The following is a 27,894-nucleotide window of genomic DNA, read 5'->3' on the forward strand; positions in this document are numbered from 1 at the left end:
ATAGTCCAGAGAGAGGAGGCAAGGCAGCTTCGGATGGAAAAAAGTGAGTTTCTCCGGTGTGGGGGTAGCTTTCTTATTGCGGCGGTTACTACCCTAAACCAATTAAGTCTGATACTTCACTTTGAATGCATACAATGCTTTGAATGAACAACGTTGTTCTCTGCTTCAATGGCAGGAGGAAATGTGGAAAAGAGGATTTACATTCAGACAACATCCAACAAGGCATTGATCTGTGCAGTCTGAGTAAACAAGCATCGGGGTAACTTGCTTGATGCGGAGGTTACTACCCTTAACCATTAAGCCTTATGCTCACCTTTGATGCAACTCCAACATTACTCTCTGCATCAACAGCAGGGGGTGGCAGGAAATTTGAATCAAACAGTTACCAACAAGGGCCCTGAACTTGGTGGTCGGTGAAACAGATAAGTATGGGAAAATAAGTGTGGGAGCTTGCTGGGCAGACTGGATGGGCAGTTAGGTCTTTTTCTGCCATCATTTCTATGTTTCTATGTAAGATGTATTCCACACATTAAGAGAGTTGGAAGGAAGGCCAAACAATTGCCAATATGGTTAAAAGGTGAAGTGAAAGAGGCTATTTTAGCCAAAAGATATTCCTTCAAAAATTGGAAGAAGGATCCATCTGAAGAAAATAGGAAAAAGTATAAGCGTTGGCATGTTAAATATAACACATTGATAAGACAGGTTAAAAAAGAATTTGAAATGAGGTTGGCCGTAGAGGCAAAAACTCACAGTAAAACACTTTAAAATATTTACAAAGCAGGAAGTCTGTGACGGAGTTGGTTGGACTGTTAAATGATCGAGGGCTTAAAAGGACACTTAGGGAAAATAATGCCATCGCGGAAAGACTAAATGAATTCTTTGCTTCGGTGTTTACTGAGGAGGATGTTGGGGAGATACCTGTCCCATAGCTGGTGTTCAAGGGTGATGATTCAGATGAACTAACACAAACCATGGTGACCTGGAAGATGTAGTAGGCCAGATTGACAAACTGAAGAGTAGAAAATAACCTGGACCAGATGGTAAACATCCCAGGGCTCTGAAAAAATTCAAAAATGAAATTTCAGACCTATTACAAGTAATTTGTAACCTATCAATTAAAATCATCCGTTGTACCTTAAGACTGGAAGGTGGCAATGTAACCCTGATATATAAAAAGGGATCCAGTGGTGATCTGGGAAACTATAGACGGATGAGCCTGATTTCAGTGCCAGGAAAAATCGCGGAAAACATTATAAAGAATAAAATCACAGAACATATAGAAAGCATGGTTTAATGGGCTTTACCCAAGGGAAGTCTTGCCTAACAAATCTGCTTCATTTTTTTGAAGGGGTTAATAAACATGTGGATAAAGGTGAACCGGTAAATGTAGTGTATTTGGATTTTCAGAAGGCGTTTGACAAAGTCCCGCATGAGAGACTTCTAAAAAAGCTAAAAAGTCATGAGATAGGAGATGTTGTTTTGTGGATTGTAAACTGATTAAAAGATAGGAAACCGAGTTGGATTAAATGGTCAGTTTTCACAGTGGAAAAAGATAAACAGTGGAGTGCCTCAAGGATCTGTACTTGGACCAGTGCTTTTCAATATATTTATAAATGATCTGGAAAGGAATACGACGAGTGAGGTTATCAGATTTGCAGATATTTGCAGATATTACAAAATTATTCAGAGTAATTAAATCACAAGCAGATTGTGATAAATTGCAGGAGGACCTTGTGAGACTGGAAGATTGGGCATCCAAATGGCAGATGAAATTTAATGTGGATAAGTGCAAGGTGATGCATATAGGGAAAAATAACCCTTGCTATAGTTACACGATGTTAGGTTCCATATTAGGAGCTACCACCCAAGAAAGAGATCTAGGCATCATAGTGGATAATACTTTAAAATCGTCGGCTCAGTGTGCTGCAGCAGTCAAAAAAGCAAACAGAATGTTAGGAATTATTAGGAAGGGAATGGTGAATAAAACGGAAAATGTCATAATGCCTCTGTATCGCTCCATGGTGAGACCACACCTTGAATACTGTGTACAATTCTGGTCGCCGCATCTCAAAAAAGATATAATTGCGATGGAGAAGGTACAGAGAAGGGCGACCAAAATGATAAGGGGAATGGAACAGCTCCCCTATGAGGAAAGGCTGAAGAGGTTAGGGCTGTTCAGCTTGGAGAAGAGGCAGTTAAGGGCAGATATGATAGAGGTCTACAAAATCATTAAAGGACTTGAACAGGCAAATGTGAAATGATTATTTACTCTTTTGGATAATACAAGGACTAGGGGGCACTCCATGAAGTTAGTATGGGGCACATTTAAAACAAATCGGAGAAAATTCTTTTTCACTCAACGCACAATTAAGCTCTGGAATTTGTTGCCAGAGGATGTGGTTAGTGCAGTTAGTGTAGCTGGGTTTAAAAAAGGTTTGGATACGTTCCTGGAGGAGAAGTTCATAAACTGCTATTAATCAATAGGGAATAATCACTGCTTGTCACCGGCATTAGTAGCATGGGATCTATTTAATGCCAGGTACTTGTGACTTGGATTGGCCACTGTTTGGAAACAGGATGCTGGGCATTGATGGACCCTTGGTCTGACCCAGCATGGCATGTTCTTATGTTCTTATTCATTTATTTATCTGCTCCTATCCATGGCACCTTACAGAAACTAAAAGCAGTGAAAGAAGGGGTACACAGTGAAACAATAGCACAGCAAAGCTGAAGGAATTACACATTGGGGTACCCTAGTCATTATAGAGGGATTCTAAGCTTTTCTTTTTCAAATATTTCCAGGATGATGGCTTCCTGGGCATCAGGTGCAAGTGTATTCCATAGGGATGAGGCTAAGAGAGAAACCCCAGGAAGGGGACGAGACCAGAGGGGTTGGAGAGAGCGAGGCATCATATGTCATAGGAGCCAATAATGGCAAATAGCAGTAAATCCCATCCAGTCTGCCCAATCAGATTCCTGTCGCATTGCCTTGGGCCACAGCTGATCCATGACTTTCCCTTCATTTCTCTGTAGCTTGAGATCCTCTCAGCTTATTATTTATTGGTGTTAATTGACCGCCATCCATCTTATCCCAGGCTTTCTTGAATTCTGATACTATTTTTGGTTTCCACCACCAGTCTTTGGAGGCTGCTCTTCACTGTTTCCACAAAGAAACACTTTTGAACGTCACTCCTGAGGTGAGCCACGTTATAACCTCAGCTTCCTTCCACTGAAAAAACATTTGCTTCTTGTGCGTTATTTATGCCTTTCAGTATCTGACTGTCTCTGTCGTATCCCCACCGTGTCGTATTTAGATCAAGTCTCGTCTCGTAAAACCCTTGGTGTAGACCCACATTATTTTGGTAATCCTACTCTGGACACAATACTCAAGCGAGACCTCTCTAATATGCTCTTCGGAGGCATTACCATCTCCTTCTTTTTCAGCTGGTTACCCCTCTTCCTCTGCTCCCTAGCATCCCTCCGGCTCCGGCTCCTGACAGGTTACATTCTTTCTCTAGGTTCACCCCAAGGTCTCTGTTCTACTTAAGTGCACATCGGCCTCCCAGCTCTCTTGGACTTCTGCACCAGCAGTGGGCAGATTAAATGGGTTTGAACGGGATGGGAGCCAGTGGAGTAATGGGGAACGGGGAGAGGATGGAAGTCCTGAAGCAGAAACAGTGGATGCAATCAGGCAGACCAGCAAGGAAACTGTGGCAAAAAAGACCACTAGGGAAGAGAACTGTTTGCAAACGTCATTGACGAGCATCCGCTGGAAAGGAGGAACAGATCCTGGTAACAGCCTGAGGCTAGAACCCAGTTCTGAAACGTGGGCAGTGAGTGACAGAGGAAGATTCAGCAGTCGGAGAATGAAGGGAGAACAGGATCAAATATCAGAAAGCCAGGACAGAGAGCATGGGCAGAAGCTGGGGACGATGTCTTTCTAGATTCAGCAAGGCATTTTGTGCCTGCATCCAGAACCAGAAGGCCAAGCGGCGAGGACAGACAGGAAGAGAGATTAAAGGAAAGGGTCTGAACATGAGAAAGGACACCGGGGAAGGAGCAGCAGAAAGGTCCAGAGAAGGTGATAAGGACACCCAGGGGTCTGGTAACACCAAGACATGGTAAATGAGGGCAGAGAAAGAGCAAAATGGTCCATCCAGTCGGTCCAGCAAGGTGTTCGGGGTGGGAACCGCTAGTACTCAGAGAAGTGAGTAGTGGGCCCAGGGGAACAGCTCCAGTTAGCACGGGTTGAGCAGAAGAGGAATTCCTGACCCCTAATAGTACTGTGAACCTGCCGATTTACTTCCCTTCTGGCAGGGTTTGCACAGGCAGCTTCTTTCTCCACAGAGAATGAAATGCAATTTCACTCCCACCAGCACGTTCTGAAGGCAGGCGATATCTCCGTTAGGAGCAGGCTGCATTTGATTTGCATGCCAGGGAAATTGATCTCTCATGGGAATGGATCTGACGCGGAAAGCATTAGAAGATGACGAAGGGCCATAACTCATAACTATGAAAGCCAGCGTCTGAGGTGCGCTGTAGCCACAGATCCCGGCAAAGGGACCAGATCTGCTGCTGAGCTGCCCAGCGCCACAAGTGAAAACAGATGTCAGCAGGGGACAGTCCACGCGTGGCATCAGAAACGCAGGCACCAGACGAACCTTCAGCCAGGTGCTGCCCACGCGTAGCGTCAGAGCGCAGGCTCCGCGCAAACCTTCAGCCAGGTGCAGCCCACACGTGGTGTCATAGCGCAGGCACCGCGTGCACCTTCAGCCAGATGCAGCCTACACGTGGCGTCACAGCGTAGGCACCGCGCACACCTTCAGCCAGGTGCAGCCCATGCGTGGAGTCATAGCGCAGGCATCCCGTGCACCTTCAGCCAGATGCAGCCCACACGTGGCGTCACAGCGTAGGCACCGCGCACACCTTCAGCCAGGTGCAGCCCACACGTGGTGTCATAGCGCAGGCATCCCGTGCACCTTCAGCCAGATGCAGCCCACACGTGGCGTCACAGCGTAGGCACCGTGCACACCTTCAGCCAGGTGCAGCCCATGCGTGGAGTCATAGCGCAGGCATCCCGTGCACCTTCAGCCAGATGCAGCCCACACGTGGCGTCACAGCGTAGGCACCGTGCACACCTTCAGCCAGGTGCAGCCCATGCGTGGTGTCATAGCGCAGGCACCGCGTGCACCTTCAGCCAGATGCAGCCTACACGTGGCGTCACAGCGTAGGCACCGCGCACACCTTCAGCCAGGTGCAGCCCATGCGTGGAGTCATAGCGCAGGCATCCCGTGCACCTTCAGCCAGATGCAGCCCACACGTGGCGTCACAGCGTAGGCACCGCGCACACCTTCAGCCAGGTGCAGCCCACACGTGGTGTCATAGCGCAGGCATCCCGTGCACCTTCAGCCAGATGCAGCCCACACGTGGCGTCACAGCGTAGGCACCGTGCACACCTTCAGCCAGGTGCAGCCCATGCGTGGAGTCATAGCGCAGGCATCCCGTGCACCTTCAGCAAGATGCAGCCCACATGTAGCGTCACAGCGTAGGCACCGTGCACACATTCAGCCAGATGCAGCCCACACGTGGCGTCACAGCGTAGGCACCGCGCACACCTTCAGCCAGATGCAGCCCACGCGTGGCGTCACAGCGTAGGCACCGTGCACCTTCAGCCAGATGCAGCCCACACGTGGCATCACAGCGTAGGCACCGCGCACACCTTCAGCCAGGTGCAGCCCACACGTGGCGTCACAGCGTAGGCACCGCGCACACCTTCAGCCAGGTGCAGCCCACGCGTGGAGTCATAGCACAGGCACCCCGTGCACCTTCAGCCAGATGCAGCCCACACGTGGCGTCACAGCGTAGGCACCGCGCAAACCTTCAGCCAGGTGCAGCTGTGGAGTCATAGCGCAAGCACCCCGTGCACCTTCAGCCAGATGCAGCCCACGCGTGGCGTCACAGCGTAGGCACCGCGCACACCTTCAGCCAGGTGCAGCCCACGCGTGGAGTCATAGCGCAGGCACCCCGTGCACCTTCAGCCAGATGCAGCCCACACGTGGCGTCACAGCGTAGGCACCGCGCACACCTTCAGCCAGGTGCAGCCCACGCGTGGAGTCATAGCGCAGGCATCCCGTGCACCTTCAGCCAAGTGCAGCCTTTCAGACCGCAGGTGCCACCGCCAGCTGCCCAAGGAAGAAGGGGACCCCCCCACACACACACTGCCCCAATCGAGCGTGGCTCTCTCTTTCACGTGGGTGATACAGCCTCGGGAGCCCCGGGCCTGAGGAGCAATAGGAAAACCTCGGTGGAGAGTTTAAGCAAGCACTGAGCTCCAGCCTCTAGCCAGCAGCAGAGGCCTAAACATCAGAACCGGCTGAGCCGCCCCCATGTCCGGCGTTGCTGAACGCCCGCTGCAAAGGCTTTGCATGCAGGACGCAAGCTTCGTCAGGAGGCCTGCACGCGCTCTAATATTCTCTCTCTCCCCGCGCCATTATTACAAGTCTCCCGGGGAAGGCGCAGCACAAAAAGCCGCTGAATCTGGAGCGACGTGTGTCTGGCCCAGAGTGAAAGTAAACAGTGCTGCTTAGAAAGCAAAAAAAACCCTATTTTTCAAAAGTTTCAAATAACTGTCAAGAGGGTAGGGTGCCTCACTCAGTGGCCTGGCACAAACATCCAAAGCCTTTCATCTTTCGGTCGCTAGTTTGAATTCTGCCTTCTCTGGCAGTAGGGTGGCCAGCTGTTCTGCATCTGGATAGCTTCACTCGTCTTGGTTACATACATAAATAACCCTTTTTTTTTTTTTTTCGGTTCTGCTCTATGCCGCAAGAAAAAAAAAAAATCCAGACGTCCTTCCATCTCGTTGCGAATTTCAAAACGGCCCGCAGAGCAGCTATGCAATTTTGCCCCCCCCAAATCATTATCGATAATAAATCCGAGCAATAATACTATTAAAAATCATCCAAATGTTACCTGGCGTCTGCCACGAAACGAGATGCAAGACCAGGCTAGCTCCCAAAGGACAGGGGTCCACAACTATAAAGCAAACTATTCTCGTCGGCGGTTATTTTGGGCTCCCTGTTTGGTATTCCCAGCAGAAAGTCCCATCCACCCCTGCACTCCTGGGGGGGGGGGGGGGGCCATCGTTCACAATGGCATTTCTGGAGAGCAAAGAAAGAGGAAGAATGATAACTAATCCTATCTCCAAAAAAGACGAGGGGAGGCGTGAGCAAGCATGGAATGTCCACAAAAACGAATGGAAGCAAATCGCTTTATTCCAATTTTTGTTTTAGAATAATGCAGACAAAAAAAAAAAAAATTGCCCGTTGCCATGGGAGAAATACATCTTCCGGTCCCGGCGCCAGCCATGTTTTGCAATAAAAGCTTTCTCGAGGGGCGGCAAACATCACAGGCAAACGTCCTATCCGTCGAAGTGGCGCTCTCAAAGACACTTGATGCTGGGGATGGAGGGAAGAGGCAGGGAGAAATGGGGGGTAAGAAACGGAGGACTGGTGGAGGGCAAGGGGTAAGGAATGTTTACTTTATTTATTATTTTTATGTTGCGCTGTTTGGCACTTTGAAACGGATTACATTCAGGTACTGTAGGTATTTCCCTATTCCCAGAGGGCTCACAATCTAACCCCTAGATTCAGCAAAATGCTATAATTTTAGCCCGGATAACGCCCGCGATAAGAAGAAGGGGCGTGGCTATGATTTTAGAATTACCACACCGACGCGTGCGTTAAAGTTTTCACACCCCGCGATGCTTGTACTCTGCTACTTGCGAAGTGCCCACAGAAAGAGTGAGAGAGAGAGAAAGCCTCTTTATAAGGCCTTCATGGTAGTCAACTATTTATACCACTATAGGAGGGCAGTGAGTAACTCGAGGTGAGGTTTTGCTGGTGGTGAAGGGTTCAGGGGCCAGGTTTACATGCAGAGTGAGACGTACGAACAGCACAGTACACCTCGGTGACATCATTTGGAGTGAGGAATGTCAGACTAAGATGAGATTACTTCAGCGTTCTCTCGCCCTAGCTTGAAGGTACCCTGGTAGAGAGTCCATCAAGCTAGGGTGAGGAAGGGAAGGAGGAATGGAGGAGACAGCACGGAACAAAGGGAAGGAGGAATGGAGGAGACAGCACATAACAAAGGGAAGGAGAAATGGAGGAGACAGCACGGAACAAAGGGAAGGAGGAATGAAGGAGACTGCACGGAACAAAGGGAAGGAGGAATGGAGAAAGGGGGGGCATGCAGGAGGAGATGAGAAGCAGGAGAAGAAAGAAGAGAACATATTAGAATATTCGCCTGGAAAACCAAAAGACAATAAGGAAGGGAAAACACCAGAAAGAACAAGAAGGCAGAGATGGAATGAGGAGGATATGAAGAATGAGCAGAGACAGGATGAAAATCAAACTACAGCCACACAGGTTAGGAAATTATTTCCCACCTTTATATTCCTGTTTTAGGTCTAAGGCATGGGGCTCCCAGAGGGAGGGAAATGGCTCTTACTGTCACCGATGTAAATAAGGTAGGGTTGGAGGAAGCGCACGCCAGCGCATGCTATAAATATTCCCCTTAAAAATCCATCCCCCTTGGGTCTGAGTCTGGGCAGTAGAGCCTCTGGGACGGGGCCTAACTGCACCTAAATAACCTGTAAATAACTGTCTATAACATGGTGGCTACCAGAAAAAGGCACGCCAGCGCACCCTGGTCACGTTAATGTGCGCCGGCAGCATGCACTTTCATGTCTATCACTTGGGGGCCCATGCATGCTAAAATCGATTAATAGCATTCATGCACCGCAGAGGCTATTTTGTTCCACGTAATATGCTAAGCTTTAGTGCACCACCTGTTAAGTGACATTTTATCTCGTCCGATAAAGCTTTTAGAACATGCATGCTAAAACATTTTTAGACTGAGGCCCCTTGACAGAGGACATCTTCCAAGTGTTGTTGACTCTTCTAGCTGAGATAGCAAGGCAAGAACATTATGAGAGTTCGGAAGATTGCAAAGGGTCCCTTGCAACTTAACGGTTGGAAGAGGAGGCTGCAAGCCAAGCGTCTGTGCAGCCTGCAGCGGCCTCCCCCCCTCGCACCACGGAGGATCCAGCCGCAGGCAAAAGGCTGGAAACTCTGGGGCAGTGAGTAGAGGAGAGCAGTGCTGGGCTGAGCACTAGAGCGGGAAAGAGCGTGTCGCGCTTATCTACAATTACATGCCCAAGTTCTGCCGAGCAGTGCCGGGTGTGATCCCAGAGTTAACAAGCCACGCTCCCGGGGTGCCTGCCCACACCAGCGCCAGGTGGTCCACCTGCACGCTCCTGGGTCTGCCGCTTCTGCATGAGGCACCAGGGGCGTGTGCGGTGCCAGTGCCTGAGGGGCCACGCACTGGGCTGGCTTTCAGGATAAGCATGACTGGGATCTTAAATGCATGCAGAGATGGCTCATAAATCTTCACTGCGGTTAGCCTGGAAGGCAGCTCTTTTCTTTTTCTTTTTTTTTTAATGTAGCTCTCAGGAACCAGAACTGTGCAGGCCAGAGGTCCTCTGATCACATGGTTGGAAGCCCCGCTTTCACAGCAATTTATTTCGTTAAGACTTTTCTTTCTCGCCTGTCCCCACTGCTCCAGGCGGTAAACTGTAAAAAAAAAAAAATTGACAACTAACAAAACCATACACAGTAAACTCAAGAACTAAAGCCTAATGAAAGCCTCAACAATTATGATAAGTGCGACTGCATGGAATGAAACCATAAAATAAAACGTAACAGACGGGCAAATTCCAACCCGTAAGGTAATGTGGTCAAACTTCTCCCCTCCTAGCCCACCATGACAATGTCAGGCCCACCAACGAAAGATGCACGAGAGGTAAGGAACCTCGCTTGTCCCTGTCCCCACACAGGCAGAAACCAAGCCGGGCCATCCCGGCCTGGTTGTCCAGAGATGAGGGGACGGCCTCATCACCAGGCCCGATCCTGAGCTTCAGAGTCTCTTTCTGTTTGCCCCAATACTCTTTAATTCCCTACAGTTAATACTTTTTAAAACATAAGAAATATATACATATATTTATTTTTATTCAGTTATTTCATGGTAATTTATGATTTCATTCCGTGCAGTCGCACTTACCATAATTGTTGAGGCTTTTGTTAGGCTTTAGTTCTTGATTTTACTCTGTATGGTTTTGTTCGTTGTCATTTTTTTTTTTTTTTACAGTTTACCGCCTGGAGCAGGGGGGACTGGTTCAAATATATATATATATATATATATCTGAAAAGAAAAAAAGGCGTGTGCAAACAAATATAAAAGCATAAACAAACAGAAAAGGACAAATTATTGCGCAATCTGCATTAGGGCCACTGCCGTACAGGGAGAGGATCAGAAAAAGAAACTCCTGCAGTTAGGAGTCAAACAAAAAGATTTTAAAAAAAGGCTGAGCCTTCTGGCAATACTCAGCGCAACCCTAATAAGTCCATGACGCATTCGTTTTAGGTGCAGGCTAAGATGTGCCGCTTCACCTGGAGTCCATAAACGCTCTCAGATGTAACGGGGATCATAAGAAAGGAATCTGACGGCGCTCAAAGCCTCAGCTCGCTGACGGGGACGGCGAAGCACGCAAGTGGTCCCCGGGGACAGAACCTCCTGGCCGCCTTGCCAAAATATGTTTCCCTCCGTTCTTGTGTGGCCTTGGCTAAGTCTGGAAATACCCCATCATTTCTCTCCTTTGGAAAAAAAAAAAAAAGGAGTTTCACAGCAGTGAAAGTAAAGGCGAAGTATGCTTGTCACGGTCTTGCAAAAATACAAAAACGATGCATGCAAAGTCGCTCTGCAAGAAACGGAATCTTCCGAGTTCTCCAGAAAACCCAGACAAATCAGTAAGAGGTATCTAGTGGGGCCCCCACCTCTGAAACTGTCTTGGAAGGAGGCAAATAATAACATTTTCCCCAATCAGGGGCAAAGCATCCTCCGTAATATGCAATGCCTCTTTCATAAGCCCAAGCAACCCAAGTGGAAAAGAAACGTATAGCAAAGCATAAAATGCTACGGCAGTGCTAAATCAACGTGATGTACAACAAAAGCCAGAAACGAACTCCTGTGCAGGCAGAAAGATTTATTCAGTTCTTGTAACCCTGTATATTCGCAGAATGCATGAAAGGAGGTCTGTGCCCCTGACACGTTATGTGTATCGAGGGCATGCTGCATCGGGAGGGGCAGATCACTAGAAAGGAAGAGAAAATCGTCTAAGTTACAGCATACGTAAAAGAAATCTCCGTGCCAGCCAGAGAAGGATAAATCACACCTACGTCTGTCGACCAGCAAAGTAAGTGCACAGGTCTGTATACAGTGTCCAAGCGAACGAGAACGCCATGCAAAGAGTTAACAAAAGTGCCTAAAGGTCAAGTTCAAAACCCATCAATCAGCAACATCCAGAGTAGACCACTGAGAAGCAGTCACAGTCATGCATGATAGAATGACTCAGTGTAAGTAATATTGTGCTCAGAAATTAAGCAACTGCAAATGTAAAAATATGGCATTATGAATGCAGAATGACTGCAGTGACACATGGGGGGGAGGAGGGGGAAAACGAGGGGAGAAGATAAGAAAAAGGAAAGTACATTAAAATGTGCACAAGTATTAATAAAATGGGGACAACTCAATCTCCTGATTCAACCCGGCAGGAAACAGCGACCGAAGATAAAAGATCCCAGTGCTGCTCTTTCTGTAAAAGGGTTTTCGTTCACCCTATCGCCTCCTCTACAGTGAGGGGTTGCTATCAATAACAAAAAGAACCCATAAATCCCAAATTGTATGACATGATCGTACCCAGCGTGACACAAAGGGGAGGGGGGCTTCCTCACGCTGAAATATGAGTGCGAATGGCATGGATGTGGGTTCTGTAACTGGTTGAGTAAAGCTCGCCAGTGACGGTGAACATGCTTGGCAAGTGCCGCACGGGTGATGGCCCGTACCAGGCAAGCTGGCTGTGGTCGATGAGAGATCGGAGGACACCGAAAAAAAAAAAGAAAAATCACGCAGACTGTGGCCCCAGCAAAACTATAGAAAAAACGGGGTGTAATGTTAAAATGCCCCCCAATGTTTTTTGATAATATTACAAACAGGCCCCACTTGATTGGAGTAAGGAAGAACACATTAACGCATCCACATGACTCGGTGTTGGGGGGAAAAAGAAGCCACTTCCGACCTGCATACAGTGCCCGTTTGAAAGCTCTTTTAATATAACGGGAGGATACCCACGATCTAAAAAGCTCTGGGCCATCATTGCTTGTGCTTGTTCAGCGAAGACAGTGCGTTCAGTGCAGAGGAGATGTAGTCGAAGGATGTTATCACAGAGAAAGACGCGGGTGACGACTTTTATGAGATAACAGTGTTTTTTTTCTCCATCTCCTTCTGGAAGATAGAGGTAGATAAACAGCTGACTTGTAAATGTAACCACACATCTAGGAAGGCAATATGTGAATCATGCATGACGTGAACAAAGTGTAAATTGGAATCACATGCATTAATCCAATCCAGGAACAAAAAGAAAAAATTGTATCTTTGTACCGCACCAAATTATAAAGCTATCATCTCAGCCATTTAATCACTAGAAGCCAAAAAGAGCCATTGTAGAGCTACTTGGACACTAAATCAGATACATATAAGCAGGCTATATCGGGGGTCATATTAGCCCCCATAGCAGTGCCCTTCACCTGGAAAAACCTATCCTCAAACATGAAGAAATTTTGTGTGAGGGAAGGTACGTCCAGCTGTACCCGGAAATCGGTGGGGATCCGTGAATCAGCAGAACGATGATCAAGGATAGCCTTTAAAAATATCTGGAGATATGTTTGTGTAGAGGGACTCAATATCCAAAGTAATTAGGAAACTATCCTTGGGTAACTGTAACGAATCTAGAACAGTAATAAAGTGACCCTAGTCACATACAAAGGAAGGAAGGGACCTAGTGGCACAAAAAGATGCAAAAAATGATCCACAAACTTTGGTAAGAGTTCAAGTATAGAGCCCACAACTGGACACCCCTGGGGTCGATGAAGGCTCTTATGAACTTTAGGTCACATGTAAAAGACTGGTGCATTAGGCACATTTTCTGCTAGAAAATCGGCTTCTTTGGTAGTCAAAAAAGTCTTCATCTATCCCCGAGCATACCACTGTGGTTATTTCATTCTGTAAGTGAGGAGTAGGATCGGCATTGAGTATTCTGTAAAAATCTGTATTAGACAGTTGACAATTTGTGTGATATCATGCGGTCTGTCCAACACTATATCTCCACCTTTATTGGCAGGCTTGATCACAAGTGAATCACATTTGGCCAGAGATCGAATGGCCAGATGCTCTTCACATACAAATTATAAAATGTATGAAAAGACCTGAGTTCAAATTCATGAAGGTCATGTAGGACCAATCGCTCAAAGGCTATGATAAGGGGATCCAATGGTCCCAGAGGAATCCAACAGGATCTAAAACTAATAACTGAAATATCTGTGGATTAGGAGTGTTGCAAGAAATCAACAAGACTAGAGGCTGACATCAAATTATTTAAAAAGGGGATTAAAACCTGGCTTTTCAAACAAGCCTACCAAGAGCTGTTAGCATAATTATCTCACTCTTCTGATTTTATACCAAGGTAATGTATATTTTTATTTTTATTATACTATCTCCTCTCTAAGGGGGTCATTTGCCAGACGGATCGCACGCGATACCAAGATGGGGGCGGAGTCGGTCCCAGAAGAGGAGGAGTCGGGGTGTCACCGGGGCCGACTCCGCGAAGACGCCGCGGACGACAAAAAGGTAAGGCCCTTTTTGCGTTCTATTTCGCGCCCAATAGCTACACCTTCTATGGTGGCGGTGCGATCACTGCCGGCTAGCGCAGGACCGCCCCCCCCCCCCCCCGTTTCGGCCCCCCGCCCATTACCTAAAGTATCGCAGGCCTGCGATACTTTAGAAAATGAGGCCCTAAGTGTTTAAATTTTGATTATTTAGCCCACTATTTAGTTTACTATGTTAATTATTTATATTATGAAACAATGTATTTACTTCCTTTCTTCTTTGGAAATGCAAATAATTTTAAATGATTAATTGCTAATTACTGTAAACCGATTTGATACGCTCGCATGAAAAGTCGGTATATAAAATTATTAAATACATAAATAAGACGTAACAATATGAAGAAATGGTGTAAATGTATTCGAATATTGAACAGATTATATGGGATACTTGGTACAAAGGAAAGACCGTGTTCCAAAACATGTAATTCAGCTGCATTGAGTTTGTGAGAAGACAAATTAAATACAAGTGTAGGTTTGTGTTGCAGTAATGGTGAGAAACTATTCTCTGTTCCTTTTGTCTAAAGATGTTGTGAGACTGTGTTCGTCCAGTTAGAAGGAATTCACCTGACAGAGAAACATTGAATATCTATGGAAGAGTATTGTTTTTGTATTCAACAGTTAATGTACCACAGTTCCTGATGAAGCAGTTTGTCCTGCGAAACTTCGGCCGTTTGTCGAGCTGGTTGGATATTTTAGATGTGATATAAAAGATACATGATATAATGAAAAAACAGAAGAAATGATAAAAAAAAGTAAAAATAGAAAAATGAATGCCGCAGATGATTAGAGGTCCGGGTGGCTCCCGTTTTGAAACTACAGAGAGCACGCTGTCAGGCTTGATGATGCGGTTACAGACTTAACAAAAAATTGTTAAAAAAATTTTTTGGGAGTGGCATTTAATATAAGATTTTTCATACAACATTTCCTTTTTGGTTAGAGAAACTATTTACCACAGCTCCTGTTGTAGGCAGGCTATAAGCATGTTCGATGACATTTCCTGACGGAGACACCTCTGAGGTCAATGTTCCTGAAAAAATTGAGTAGAGGAACTAGAGTCCAAAGATGGTAAAGCCAAGGAAAAAAAAGAGGCTGTATTGTCAGAAGAATGGGGGAATGATATGTCCCCCAAAGAGTTATCTGAAGATGTTGCAAAGGCCACCTGTTTCATGAGGGGTCGTCACATGGACATCCATGGGTACACAAAACCATGGGAATAGTCCAACTCGTCTCGTTGAAATTTGTTATATTTGACCTCTTTTAGGTCAGCATGGAAGTTTTCCAGGGTTTCCTTGAAGCTGGCCAACTGGGTGGAGAAAGGATCCAAAAGCATATATGCTTTCAGAAACTTGAGATTGTAATTCAAGGGAAACTCTCTTGGTAATCTCAATAATCAAGATCATCAAATCAATCGAGCATTTAAGGGTCTGGTTCCACCGGTTAAGGATCTTCTATTTCTTAGCATTCAGACAGGTTAATCCACACCAGTGGGTTATGCACTTTTACCAGCAGATGGAGACAAAGCAAAGCTGACATCACGATATAAATATCCCTGCACTGACAACAGCCCGCCAGTATGCTCCATCTCCAGCAGATGGTGAACGTGCATCTCCCTACTGGGAATTGCTTAAAAAAAATTTTAGAAGGAGAAAGAAGAAGGAAATTAATTTGTCCCGCTCTCCTATGGTGATGATACCTTATGGTCTCTCCCTCAGTCGAGTTTTCCTAAGGTGATATCTGGGGATCCCTCCCTCAGTAGAGTGCCTTGGTCCAGTAGCTGGTTTTCCAGCATGGACTTAGCTGTAGAGAGACGAGCAGCTGAGAGGTTAGCGGGTGCAGGAAGCCAAATGCAGCAAAGGCCTTTGCCCTCTGCCCCCGCAGCCGGACACCGACTCTGAACTCGGCCAGGATGGGCTGAGCTTAGGTAAAGAGTAAATATATACAAATAAGAAAAAGAAGGGGAGTTAATTTTAGGATTCCATTCCTTGGCGCGACGATCAAACATCCCTGTCTCTGGGGGAGCTTGGGGAGTCATGGCAGTTTGGAAGATTGAACAGCCTTTTTGGCTAGGCCCCGCTCTCAGGCTTCGCTTAGACGCCGCACGATAGGCCGCAGCGGCATTCGCGCTCTTTTCTACGCACGTCTGTCACAAAACAATGCCTGACCAGTTCGCGCTTGCACGCCCGGGTGTGCGCTCAGTTGGGCGCCTACATTCTGGGCATCCGTAATGTGCGCTTATTGAACGAAGCTTGTTTTTTGAAGGCTCTGTCCAGGCTCGCTTGTGCGGGCGCGCAGCTGGGCACACAATTTGTCAGACGCTTCTGGGAGCGCGCTGCTAGCGGGTGTTTATCCGTGGCGTCGGTAGCAAAGAAGCCTAAGCGCCTTACCCTTTGTGCTGCTAAGCCATATTCGGACATTACAGCCTGGGGTTCCCCTCTGACGTATCAGCGCTGTTTGGAGGCTCAGGGAGAGTTGTCTATGACTTGATTTTGCTGAGCTCGGGACTTCCCAGCACGATGCGGGAATAGGAACCGGAGGGGGAACTGCCAAGGGTTTCACCTGGTTTTGGGGTTCGTCAGCAGGAGAAGGCAACTCAGTGGGCGCATCCTCCGCTCTCCAAGCGCTTGGAGAGCGGAGGATACACGCCGGTAAAGATGATGGCAATATTGTGAAGCGTAACGGCTCAGATATTTTGGAAAAAATCATCGTATTGCAATTTAGAGTGTTGGAGTAGAACATATTCAAGGAAGTTAATATCGGTCCAGGAACACGCCAGCAAGCAGTTTCACACGACGTTGGATTTTTGGGAAGTCATAGTCGGACGACGGTTCAAAAGGACGCCGAGGTAGAAAATTTCAGCTTCAAGATAAGTGATTCTGACTATTTATTAATATAGAGTGTGCAAGCAACGCAGATCCCTGCATTAAAAAAAGGTGCATAGATTTTCGGGACGGAGATGTGTGGTATTTTGTAAACTACGTGGCTCCCACTGCACAGTTTTTAAAAGGCGCAACGACGTAAGCATGCATGTGCTGAGATGTGCTCACGATTGATAATTACCTTCTCTATGGGTCTCATTTGCTAAGCATTTCCCCCAGAGACACAAAATGGGAGAAAAACCTTAGTTAATCAGGCCCCATGCATCAGTGAAACACCTACAAAGGATTTTCATCAGCCTCAGTACAGTAGCCTGCAGGTGGCCATAGCTAAGCGGGAGGCGATATCAGCAATTAAATGTTTTATATGTTGTAAATATTTTGTTTTGTTTTAGATATGAGTATTTTATTGCTGTGTTTGTAATTTATTTGATATTTTGATGCTGAGTATCAACGTTTATGAACGTATGACTGTAAACTGCTTAGAAGTCATGATAGGCAGTCTATAAATATTTTAAATAAATAAATCTTTCTTGTCTTAACAGTCTCCTCGGAAATGAAGTTTTATTTTCAGAAAAATCTGTTTATTGAGTTCAGAAGACTGAGCACATTTATAACTGAGAACAACAAAAAATGACTTCCACCCACATAGTTATCTCGATGTTAAGCTGTTCCACCAAACCTTTGTGAGACAGCATCATGTCAGCTTACTAATTGACAGTTCAGCCCTTTTAAATAAGGCACTCCATGAAGTTAGCAAGTAGCACATTTAAGACTAATCGGAGAAAGTTCTTTTTCACTCAACGCACAATAAAGCTCTGGAATTTGTTGCCAGAGGATGTGGTTAGTGCAGTTACTGTAGCTGGGTTCAAAAAAGGTTTGGATAAGTTCTTGGAGGAGAAGTCCATTACCTGCTATTAATTAAGTTGACTTAGGGAATAGCCACTGCTATTAATTGCATCAGTAGCATGGGATATTCTTGGTGTTTGGGTAATTGCCAGATTCTTGTGGCCTGGTTTCGGCCACTGTTGGAAACAGGATGCTGGGCTTGATTGACCCTTGGTCTGACCCAGCATGGCAATTTCTTATGCTAATTACAAAAGAACATAAGAACATAAGAAAATGCCATACTGGGTCACACCAAGGGTCCATCAAGCCCAGCATCCTGTTTCCAACAGTGGCCAATCCAGGCCATAAGAACCTGGCAAGTACCCAAAAACTAAGTCTATTCCATGTAACCATTGCTAATGGCAAGTGGCTATTCTCTAAGTGAACTTAATAGCAAGTAATGGACTTCTCCTCCAAGAACTTATCCAATCCTTTTTTAAACACAGCTATACTAACTGCACTAACCACATCCTCTGGCAACAAATTCCAGAGTTTAATTGTGCGCTGAGTAAAAAAGAACTTTCTCCGATTAGTTTTAAATGTGCCCCATGCTAACTTCATGGAGTGCCCCCTAGTCTTTCTACTATCCGAAAGAGTAAATAAACGATTCACATCTACCCGTTCTAGACCTCTCATGATTTTAAACACCTCTATCATGTCCCCCCTCAGCCGTCTCTTCTCCAAGCTGAAAAGTCCTAACCTCTTTAGTCTTTCCTCATAGGGAAGCTGTTCCATCCCCTTATCATTTTGGTCGCCCTTCTCTGTACCTTCTCCATCGCAATTATATCTTTTTTGAGATGCGGCGACCAGAATTGTACACAGTATTCAAGGTGCGGTCTCACCATGGAGCAATACAGAGGCATTATGACATTTTCCGTTTTATTCCCCATTCCCTTTCTAATAATTCCCAACATTCTGTTTGCTTTTTTGACTGCCGCAGCACACTGCGCCGACGATTTCAATGTGTTATCCACTATGACACCTAGATCTCTTTCTTGGGTTGTAGCACCTAATATGGAACCCAACATTGTGTAATTATAGCATGGGTTATTTTTCCCTATATGCATCACCTTGCACTTATCCACATTAAATTTCATCTGCCATTTGGATGCCCAATTTTCCAGTCTCACAAGGTCTTCCTGCAATTTATCACAATCTGCTTGTGATTTAACTACTCTGAACAATTTTGTGTCATCTGCAAATTTGATTATCTCACGCTTCGTATTTCTTTCCAGATCATTTATAAATATATTGAAAAATAAGGGTCCCAATACAGATCCCTGAGGCACTCCACTGTCCACTCCCTTCCACTGAGAAAATTGTCCATTTAATCCTACTCTCTGTTTCCTGTCTTAGCCATTTTATAATCCACGAAAGGACATCACCACCTATCCCATGACTTTTTACTTTTCCTAGAAGCCTCTCATGAGGAACTTTGTCAAACGCCTTCTGAAAATCCAAGTATACTATATCTACCGGTTCACCTTTATCCACATGTTTATTAACTCCTTCAAAAAAGTGAAGCAGATTTGTGAGAAGACTTGCCTTGGGTAAAGCCATGCTGACTTTGTTCCATTAAACCATGTCTTTCTATATGTTCTGTGATTTTGATGTTTAGAACACTTTCCACTATTTTTCCTGGCACTGAAGTCAGGCTAACCGGTCTGTAGTTTCCCGGATCGCCCCTGGAGCCCTTTTTAAATATTGGGGTTACATTTGCTGTCCTCCAGTCTTCAGGTACAATGGATGATTTTAATGATAAGTTATGTCATGAACCTCTTTTATTAGGTCAGTGCTAATGATGGGAACTTTTTTTTTAATCAATGATGTTTTTGGTTTAAAAAAAAAAAAAATCTGGGTTAGGTGGCTAAGTATATACACAGGATGAGTACTTATGCTTTGATTTTACTTGCCGTGCCTTGCCAAAATGGCACTAGACGCGAGAATGTGCCCAAAGGTCAGGATACCCAGTGCCAATCTTGGCAAGGCACGGCAAGTAAAATCAAAGTGTAAGCTCTTTGGGGCGAGTACCTACAGACGACCAGCATGCACCTTCGGCGCTGTGCATGTAACTGTTCAGAAAAAAACCCCCAAGAAAACCTCTGACTGCTGCCACCGTAGAGAACGTAACGCTGGGAATTTAACTCCTGGGTCTGAGGTGCAGTAAACTCGCATTTCTGGTGGCTGAAATTATTCCGGTGCTCTGGCCAGTGGGGGTAGCAGCAGCTTGGACACCCCTACATGGGCACAGCAATGTATTTATTTTATTTCTTTTGCATTTAGCTCAGGCCTTACCATTGGTAGCTGAAAAGAATAACAACTGCCAGCAGAAACGCGAAGCAAGTTTTCCTCCTGCTCTGACCCAGGAGTTAAATTCCCAGCATTAAGAAAATGTGTCGGCCATTTAATGCACCTCCCTGCCCTGCAGAGAAATAAGTAATATCGTCACGGAGACTAATTTTAGCGCTGGTTTTTACTCCTGTTTTAGCGTACTATTCAGGTATGCCAAAAACCCTGACGTGCGCTAAAACAGGAGTAAAAATCAGCACCAGCACCAGCGCACCCCGACTACGTCGGCTCCACGATGCCCCTCGCCGTGTGAGCTGTGAAGCCGTCGCCTAAAACGCTCTTCTTCGTGGCGCTGCCGTTGGCTTGCCCAGCTCGCAGGATTTCAGTCCCAGCTGAGCGCAGCTCCCCTCCCCCCCCCCCCCTAGGTACTATAAAATAAGGGGAACATTTAGAAATATCCTCCTGGAATGCAAGCTGGCCTGGTGCACTGAGACGTCGCTCCCTGCCCCAGCAACGATCCCTGCTGCACCGTGGCGGCAGGGCTCACTCCCTTGTACCCTTTCCTTCCAAAAGGCGGGAGAAGCAGCGGTCACCGAGCTGGGCTTTTCCAGCTGCGGATGCCAGAATGTGCCCCCAGGTCACGGGGGGGGGCTGCATAGAGCAGAGGCGCAGCTCGAGCCCACCACATGGAAGTGCACTGCCGGTTCAGGCTGGAAGAGGGGGAGGACGACACTGATTTGTATGTTCTTCGGCTTGTTCGCCCTTCACGTTCTGGGTAGCGTTCCTTTATCTCGTGTCGGCACTGCGCTTATCTCTCCCAGAGCGATAAAAAGGCTTAAAAGTGCAGCCAGGGATGCCGGGTGAAAGGTAAAGGAATCAAAAAAAGTCTAACCCTTTCCTTTACAAATATTCTCCATCTCTTCTGCTGGCCGCCCACCCCTCCTCCCAGCTGAATGCATCCTCATCACCAACTGCACAGCTCACGCCTTGCCCAGGCCTGGTGCTGCCAGGTGCTCCGATGGCCGAGGCGCTTCCTGGGAGTCTGTGTCTGGGGTTTTTTTTGCCTCTGGACCGCAGGTGACTGCTGTTACAGAGGTTTTTTGTTTTTTTTTTCCGCCTTCCTCTGGTTCATCACAAACAATTAAGGATCCAAACAGGAGGGGAAGGGAAGAAACGTGAAGACGAGCGGTCACAGACAGGGCGGGTAGATGAGGACCACTCGGCCCATCCGGTCTGCCCATGTGTGCCTGCCGGGCTGTGGTCCTCTCCCTCCTTTCCCCCCTGCCACTAGGGCCCCTGTATGTATGCCCAAGGGTAAATAAAATGTAAAAAAAGAGCCAGGGCACAGTCTGCTCGGAAACTTCACAGAAAGGTTGATTTTTTTTGGGGGGGGGGGGTGAGGGGGGTCTATCCTGTGCAGACTGTGGATGTGCGCTTAACAGGGCGCGGTCGGATGATAATTCCAAAAGCTGAACGTTAAAAACGCACCTCTGTGTGCGGCCTCAGGCCGATCCAATCAATGCGCACGGAAAACCCAACGCGCGCCCAGCCGCCTCTCCTGGGCCCGCCGTCGAATATTTTAAAAGGAGGCGCCAGGGACAAACGTGCGCCCTCCCCCAGCACCTCCCGAGGCACAGAGCGCACAGGAGGGGTGGCTGCCTGGCGGGTTGGGAAAACGGACGCTCAATCTACGAGCGTCCGTTTTCTCCCGCAGCCGGCGCAACATACACGGCCTGGACCGTGCGTCTTCCGTGTGTATTGGATCTCCAGACTTTTTTTTTTTTTTTTTTAAATAAATCACTGCTTTATTTGGTTCCTCCTACTTAGTATCGTGATGATACTATTAGGAGGAATCGATAAAAGCAGGATTTATTTTTTTTCAAATGTACCTTCATGCCATGTACCTTCATGCCTGGGCTGCCTGGATGGGCCATTTCTGGTCTTCTACTACATTCCTAGGTCAAACCCAATGCTTTTAATCGGCCGCCGAGAGCTGGTTGTGTGAAGCTGCAGGACCCTCCCGTCCTGGTTTGTTTGTTTTTTTCTGTTCCTAATCTCTGCTTACTTTAGATCAGTAATCTCCCAGTCTCTAGCCGCCTTTTACATCCAGCGGCCTTTACCTCAAGCCAACGATGACTGCCAGGATCTTATTTAGTTTATCATTTTATTTTAATTATTATGCTGTTAACTGTTTTTATTTTGATTTTATGGTAACAGCTAATTTATTTATTTTCTCTTTGTAGTTTTTTTTAGCTGTTCCTATTTTATAATTACTGTATTTCAAAAAAATTGACTTGTAAACCGTTGTGAAGGCATGTCTGATGTAACGGTGCATATAAATGTTAGTAAACTAAGCTAAAACTAAACTGTGCAGAATCAAAGGGTCAACAAGCAAGCGGCGGGTGACACTTTTGAGCTTTTGAGAGTTCTCCTCCTCTCTGTCGGGCAAAGCACAACCACAATTTCTGCTGTGCTGTGGGGGTCCCACAGGTCGTTCGCCTCCCTCCCTGCTGCTGCTGCTGGCAGCTCCTCCAGAGCAGCGCTGCAAATCTCATTCAGGGCCCCCCCCCGTCACTCAGGCGGCCGCAGCCCCGCTCCCCAACAAAGTCCCCTTTCAAGCTGCTGCATCTGTCAAACTCCTGCAAGCATCTGCGGAGAACAAGAGAGCCCTTCAGGCAGGAGGAGAAACACCTGTGGTTTTCAAGAATTACGCCACCGACCACAGACGGATTTTTGAGCCCAAATATAAGCTTAGTGCAAAGGCTGGTAATGTTCAGCCAGAGACGGGTAATTCTTACAGAGCCCCCACTTTAAAAAAAAAAGGCAGCAGGTGCTTGGCCCACCCAGACACAAGCTCTCTCTCTCCATAAATCATTTTATCGCGCTGCTGAGGGTGGTTCTGCCCCAGCGTGGGTCTATAATATGGGCACTAAAAAAAAGAGACAAGAGTGAAATAATATGCACATCTCTGGGCCGGTGGGTGTAGGAATCTCAGGGCCTCGTTTACCGAGCATTTTTCCCCCATCGCCTTAGTAAATCGGGCCCTTATGTTTGTGGTCCAGTTCCTGATCTGTTCCAGTCTGCTCCGGCCTGTGGCTGCGGCACTTCTACACAAAACAGCAGTCCGGGCATAACGGTGCCCTGGGCAGGGGGGGGGCTTTCGGTGCCTCCCTTCCCTTTCAGGGCTGGCCGGCTCGCAGGTTGACTCAAAAGCGTGATGTGGGGCGCCTCGCCCCCACCCCCCTGCACGCACACACACCACAGCCCCCGGCTTGGCACCCAGCACGGTTGCCCTTCCTGACCAATATGAAGGATGGGGAGAACGCTGGGGAGATAAATCGGATTTTAGCGGCTTCCCGAAATCGGTAAGCCAAGGTGGCATGCGAGGTCGCCAAATGAATCTAGGACGGGCGCAGCGTGAAGGAAGCACTTTGGGACGGGCTGGCTGGGCATCACGGTCCTTACCTGAGCTTCACGTTCCCGTGTTGCACAACATAAGAGGCGCAATGGGCGAGAGACATGAGACAGGAGAAGGAGCTTTAAGGAACCAGCAGGAGAGAAACTGCTGGCCTTTCTGGGCCAGAGATGAGGCTGCGACTCTAATAGCAGAGAGCTCCCCCATTTATTTCCAGATACTGCAGCCGCTGCCTCTGCTCCACGGCAGGATGCAAGGCAATCGGAGCTTGCCGGGGCAACACGACTTGGCTTTCGCCATCAAAATAGATAACAGCAGAACAGGCGGAGAGAGAATTCAAATCGCAGGAACGAAGGGCCTGATTTATTGAGCTTTATTCCCACAGACATAGAATGGGAGGGGGAAAAAAAAGGCCTTTAGTAAATCAGGCCCAAAGATCAACCGAACTAATGAAGGATTACAGGAAGACTGTCCAGACTGAGCTGTATGCGTTGTGAAAGAGACAGGGAAGAAAAGATTTAATTGCATGAAACAAACATATAGAAACACCTTTCAGGCTGTGGCAGCTCCCACAATTACAGCAGCTGGCTTGAAAGTGGTGGCTGATGGGCAGGTGACCTCTGCTTCCACCTTCCATGGGAGTGGAGAAGGTGTGGGACACTGACTTTAATGGTTATGCAATGGGAGTACTTCTGGGTTAAAGGGGTCTGCTGCTCTCCTCCAGCTGCCTTAAAGCAATCTAATTTCTATTTAGAGCCCTGGATCTTACGGACTCCCGGTAAACTCCAGAAAACCGATTCTTCTCTTTCTAATCTTTGTTGATTTTGTCATTCTGGGGTGGGAACTTCAGACCCTACTCTTTGTGATGCAAAGTTTGGGACATTGCTCGTAATATTTTATCACTGCAAATTCCTCTCTCTTACTCCACTGTTATTTTGAAGGCTGCTCTGTACATCAGCAGAAATGTTCTTCCCCTTCCCGAGCTCTGCTGAACATTTTATTCTCTCTTGCACGTCAGTCTACCCTGGGGTGCTGGAAGCATTGTTCCTTTTGACACAATGTGTTTGCCACACAGATAGGAGATCGCTGCTGCCAACAAACCTGATAGAGCCTTTATATTATAGGCTATAAAAGCTGGAGCCCTGTATAAGGCTATCTTGCCAGTCTTTCATTTGTATGCTGCTCCTTATTATTTTTTTAATGCCTACCAGTTGCTCACTTCATATTAGACTATTTTTTTGGTTTCTGTACCTTCGGTTCGGGCTCTACTTTTTTCTTCTCGAATCATATTTTGTACAATGTCTCCAAGCTTGTTATTTTGGTTCTTGTTTTTTCGTGCATTAAATAAATAAACAGTTTGAATTTAAAAAAAATGTACAAGGATCTTGCAGATATTAGCAATAGCACAAGAGGATAATTCGGTAGGAATAAGGAATAACAAATTTGCCAGCGGAAGGTGTTATGACAGCATTAAAACAATTAAAAGATAAAGCAGACACGATTTTACAGGGAAAAAAATAGTGGTGAGGTTGATGATCTAGGGGGGAATGTTGTTAATCTACAAGTGGGAGCTGATCCTCATATTTGGAGTGGGAAAGGGGAATTTTTTCTTGTTGCAGAAGAGTTTTTCCATTCCCCCCCTGCCCCGATCAGAGTGCACAGGAGGCTGGAACGGCCGAACCTTTGCTCTTCTCTCCGCTTAAGCAGCTCCGGAACTGGGACGCGCGGCGAGCGAAGATAGGACCCTGGGGACCGGCAGGTGAAGAGGAAGTTTATTGAACCAAGTGGTGAAAGGAGGAGAAGAAAAACCATAAAAGCTGGGCGAGGAGACGGGGCCCGGAGCCCTGGAAGGGCTGCGGGGGGGGAGGCGAGGACCAGCAGAACCCCCGGCCGCAGGTGCCGCGACCCCCTTGAGCCCCCCCTCTCTCCCTGCAGCGCCTCGCGCCGCTCTCGGTCTCGTGACTGCGTCTCACCCAGCCACGTGCCGGGCTCTCCTGCCTCCGCGCGACCCTGCAGGGCGAGACTCCCCCCCGGGGGGTCTCGCCCTGCAGCGCCTCGCGCCGCTCTCGGTCTCGTGACTGCGTCTCACCCAGCCACGTGCCGGGCTCTCCTGCCTCCGCGCGACCCTGCAGGGCGAGACTGAGAGAGAGAGAATCCTACACCCCCGGGCCGAGGAGCTCGCCCAATAAACCATGCAACTAACCGTGCAATTAGCAAATTAGCGTCTCCCGCACCCCCCCCCTTCCCAACAACCCCCCTTCGGAAGAAAAGCCAAGGTGCAAGGTGGCGCCCGGAGCGCCGCTCTCACTCACCCGTCTTGAACTCCAGGGCGGGATCGGGCGGCTCGCCCTGCCCTTGCAGGTCGCTCTGCAGCATCACGTACAGGATCCCGAAGGAGTTCTGGATGCCGAAGATGGAGCCGTTGCACCAGGTGGCGGCGAAGACCACGATCCAGCCGAAGCCGCCCTCCGGGGGCTGGAAGGCGGCGGCGGCCCCGTCCCCGGGCCTCTCCCGCCGCCGCTCGGCCGGCGCGGCGGGGCCCGCCGATCCCCGCCGCGCCCCCTCCTCCAGCAGCCTGTCCTCCGCCTCTCCGGCGCCGTCTCGCCCCATCCCGCCCTCCGGCTCCGGTGCGGGGCTGCTCATTCTCGCTCGCTCGCAACCTGCTGCGATGGAAAATCACCAAGCACGGAAGGGGAAAAAAAAAATCCAAAATAAAACCAAACGGATCTTGGATGGAGCACGAAATAATTAAGCCAGTTCCTTGTTAGGGGGGGGGGGCTGCCGGGGAGGGGGCTTATGGACTTGTTTCTAGCAGGCTAAGCTCAGCTTGGCACTGCGCACATGGAATAAAAATTTGCAGGAAAGCTTCGGATTTATTGCGAGCACCAGCTGAGGGTCGGAATGAAACACTGAGTGGCTTTCGCCTTCGGTTTTTTTTTTTTTTTTTGCTTTGTTGTTGTTGTTTTTTTAACCGAGACACAAAGGATCGCCAGCGCGCCGCGCTGACAGCGAGACGCAGGAGAGCTCCTCACTTCCTACAGGCCATGCTCTCACACTGTTTGGCTTTTATTCCCCCCCCCGAGAAAAGAAGCAGCTCGGCGAGCTGTCTCACCGCCTCCCCCCTCCGGGAGGGCTGGCTTTCCAGTAACCAGAGATCCGTCTGCGGGAGGGGAGGGGAGGGGAGGAGGCACCTCGGAGCCTCTCCCCTCCTCCAGCCCCTCCCCTCCTCTCTCTATACAGCATAAATAATGTAAAAAAAACAGGCAGGGCAGGAGGCTGGCTCAGGGCAGATCCAGAAACGACCTCCCTGTCCTTTCACACACACCCCCACCCTGAAAGGAAAAGCACCCAGAGCAAGCAGAAAGGGGTGGAATTCCTGCCCGGCTCCTCCCTGTCTGGAAGTGGCTGACTGCCCGGGCATTGTTACTGCACAGAAGGGACAGTACCACCCCCCCAACTCCTCTGACCGTTTTCTGTAACATCAGCTTTTATCCTCAGCATGGCCTAACTTTACCCCAGATTACTTTGCACAGGTATTTTTCTCGCCACACTTAAGTGCGCATAACTTTAGCCTAACGGCGTTCTCAATATTTGTGCACGCCGGCTAAAGTTTACCCCCCTCACCCCACCCCCTCACCCTCCCAGCCCCGCTTCTCAGGATGAATTTTGCGCGCACTAAATGTTTTTGCTCCGGGGGGGGGGGGGGGGTGGAATCTTTGCCTTGGTCCAGCTGACTCCAAATGTTTTCCGGACAAAGCTTTTCAATAGCGGCCTCTCTATTATTATCCAGCTGCGCCGTATTAGGGTATCCGACAGCCCAGGTGACCCCTCTCTGATGACATATCAGTACCCTTATTTTAAAGGCTTCCTTTTTGGGCTGGTGAGTTATCCTACTAGGGTCCAACTCTCCCACCTCCATCTCATCCCAAACGCTCTTGGAGTGTCACAAATAGATCTGGTTTTCCAGACTATCCACAATGAATATGCAAGAGCTAGATCTGCTTGCACTGCCTCCATTGCACGCAGATAAATCTATAACGGCTTCAAATTGCTTAATTTAATAATCTGATTTACATTCCACTTTTCATAACTGGTCAGTTACTTCAAAGCGGATTATGTTTAGGTACCGCGGGCATTTCCCTGTCCTCGGCGGTCTCACAATCTGATTTACCAAGGCTTTTCTCCAATTCTGTGTCTATGGGGGGGAAAACGCTTGGCAAACGAGGCTCTGAGTATGTACCCGAGGCAGAGGAGGCTGAAGTGACTTGTCCAAGGTCACGAGCCATGTCAGCAGGATCTGAACCCTGCCTTCCCTGGTTCACAGCCCCGTAGCTCTAACCATTACAACTCCTTCCGACTGCCATTCAAAATTGAAAATGTCCAGAGCTAGATCTTAAATTCCCCCCGCCAATTGCTCTCAGAGAATTGCCTACCTCCTTATTTACTCTTGCTCTGCTTTTCTGTATTCCCTGCATGCTCTTGGCTGGGACTGGAAATAGGGCCAGGCAGCAACCATGCCCTGCCGTCGCGCTGCGAGCTACGTCATATGTTCAACTTTGCTCAGAAGTGGCCTCAGAGCACCACCCGCCAGTCG

General features: G+C 47.9%; 1 protein-coding gene across 1 annotated transcript in view; it reads right to left on the reverse strand.

The window, feature by feature from the left end:
• SLC16A2 (solute carrier family 16 member 2) overlaps positions 1 to 26,370 on the reverse strand; it is a 177,525-nt gene extending 151,155 nt beyond the window's left edge. The window contains exon 1 of the mRNA XM_029607673.1: positions 25,613 to 26,370. Within this exon, the coding sequence (XP_029463533.1) occupies positions 25,613 to 25,943 (331 nt within the window). The 5' untranslated portion in view covers positions 25,944 to 26,370. The remainder of the gene's footprint in view (positions 1 to 25,612) is intronic.
• Between the last annotated feature and the right edge of the window lie 1,524 nt (positions 26,371 to 27,894).

The sequence above is a fragment of the Rhinatrema bivittatum genome, chromosome 6 (assembly GCF_901001135.1).
Source record: "Rhinatrema bivittatum chromosome 6, aRhiBiv1.1, whole genome shotgun sequence".
Lineage (NCBI taxonomy): Eukaryota > Metazoa > Chordata > Amphibia > Gymnophiona > Rhinatrematidae > Rhinatrema > Rhinatrema bivittatum.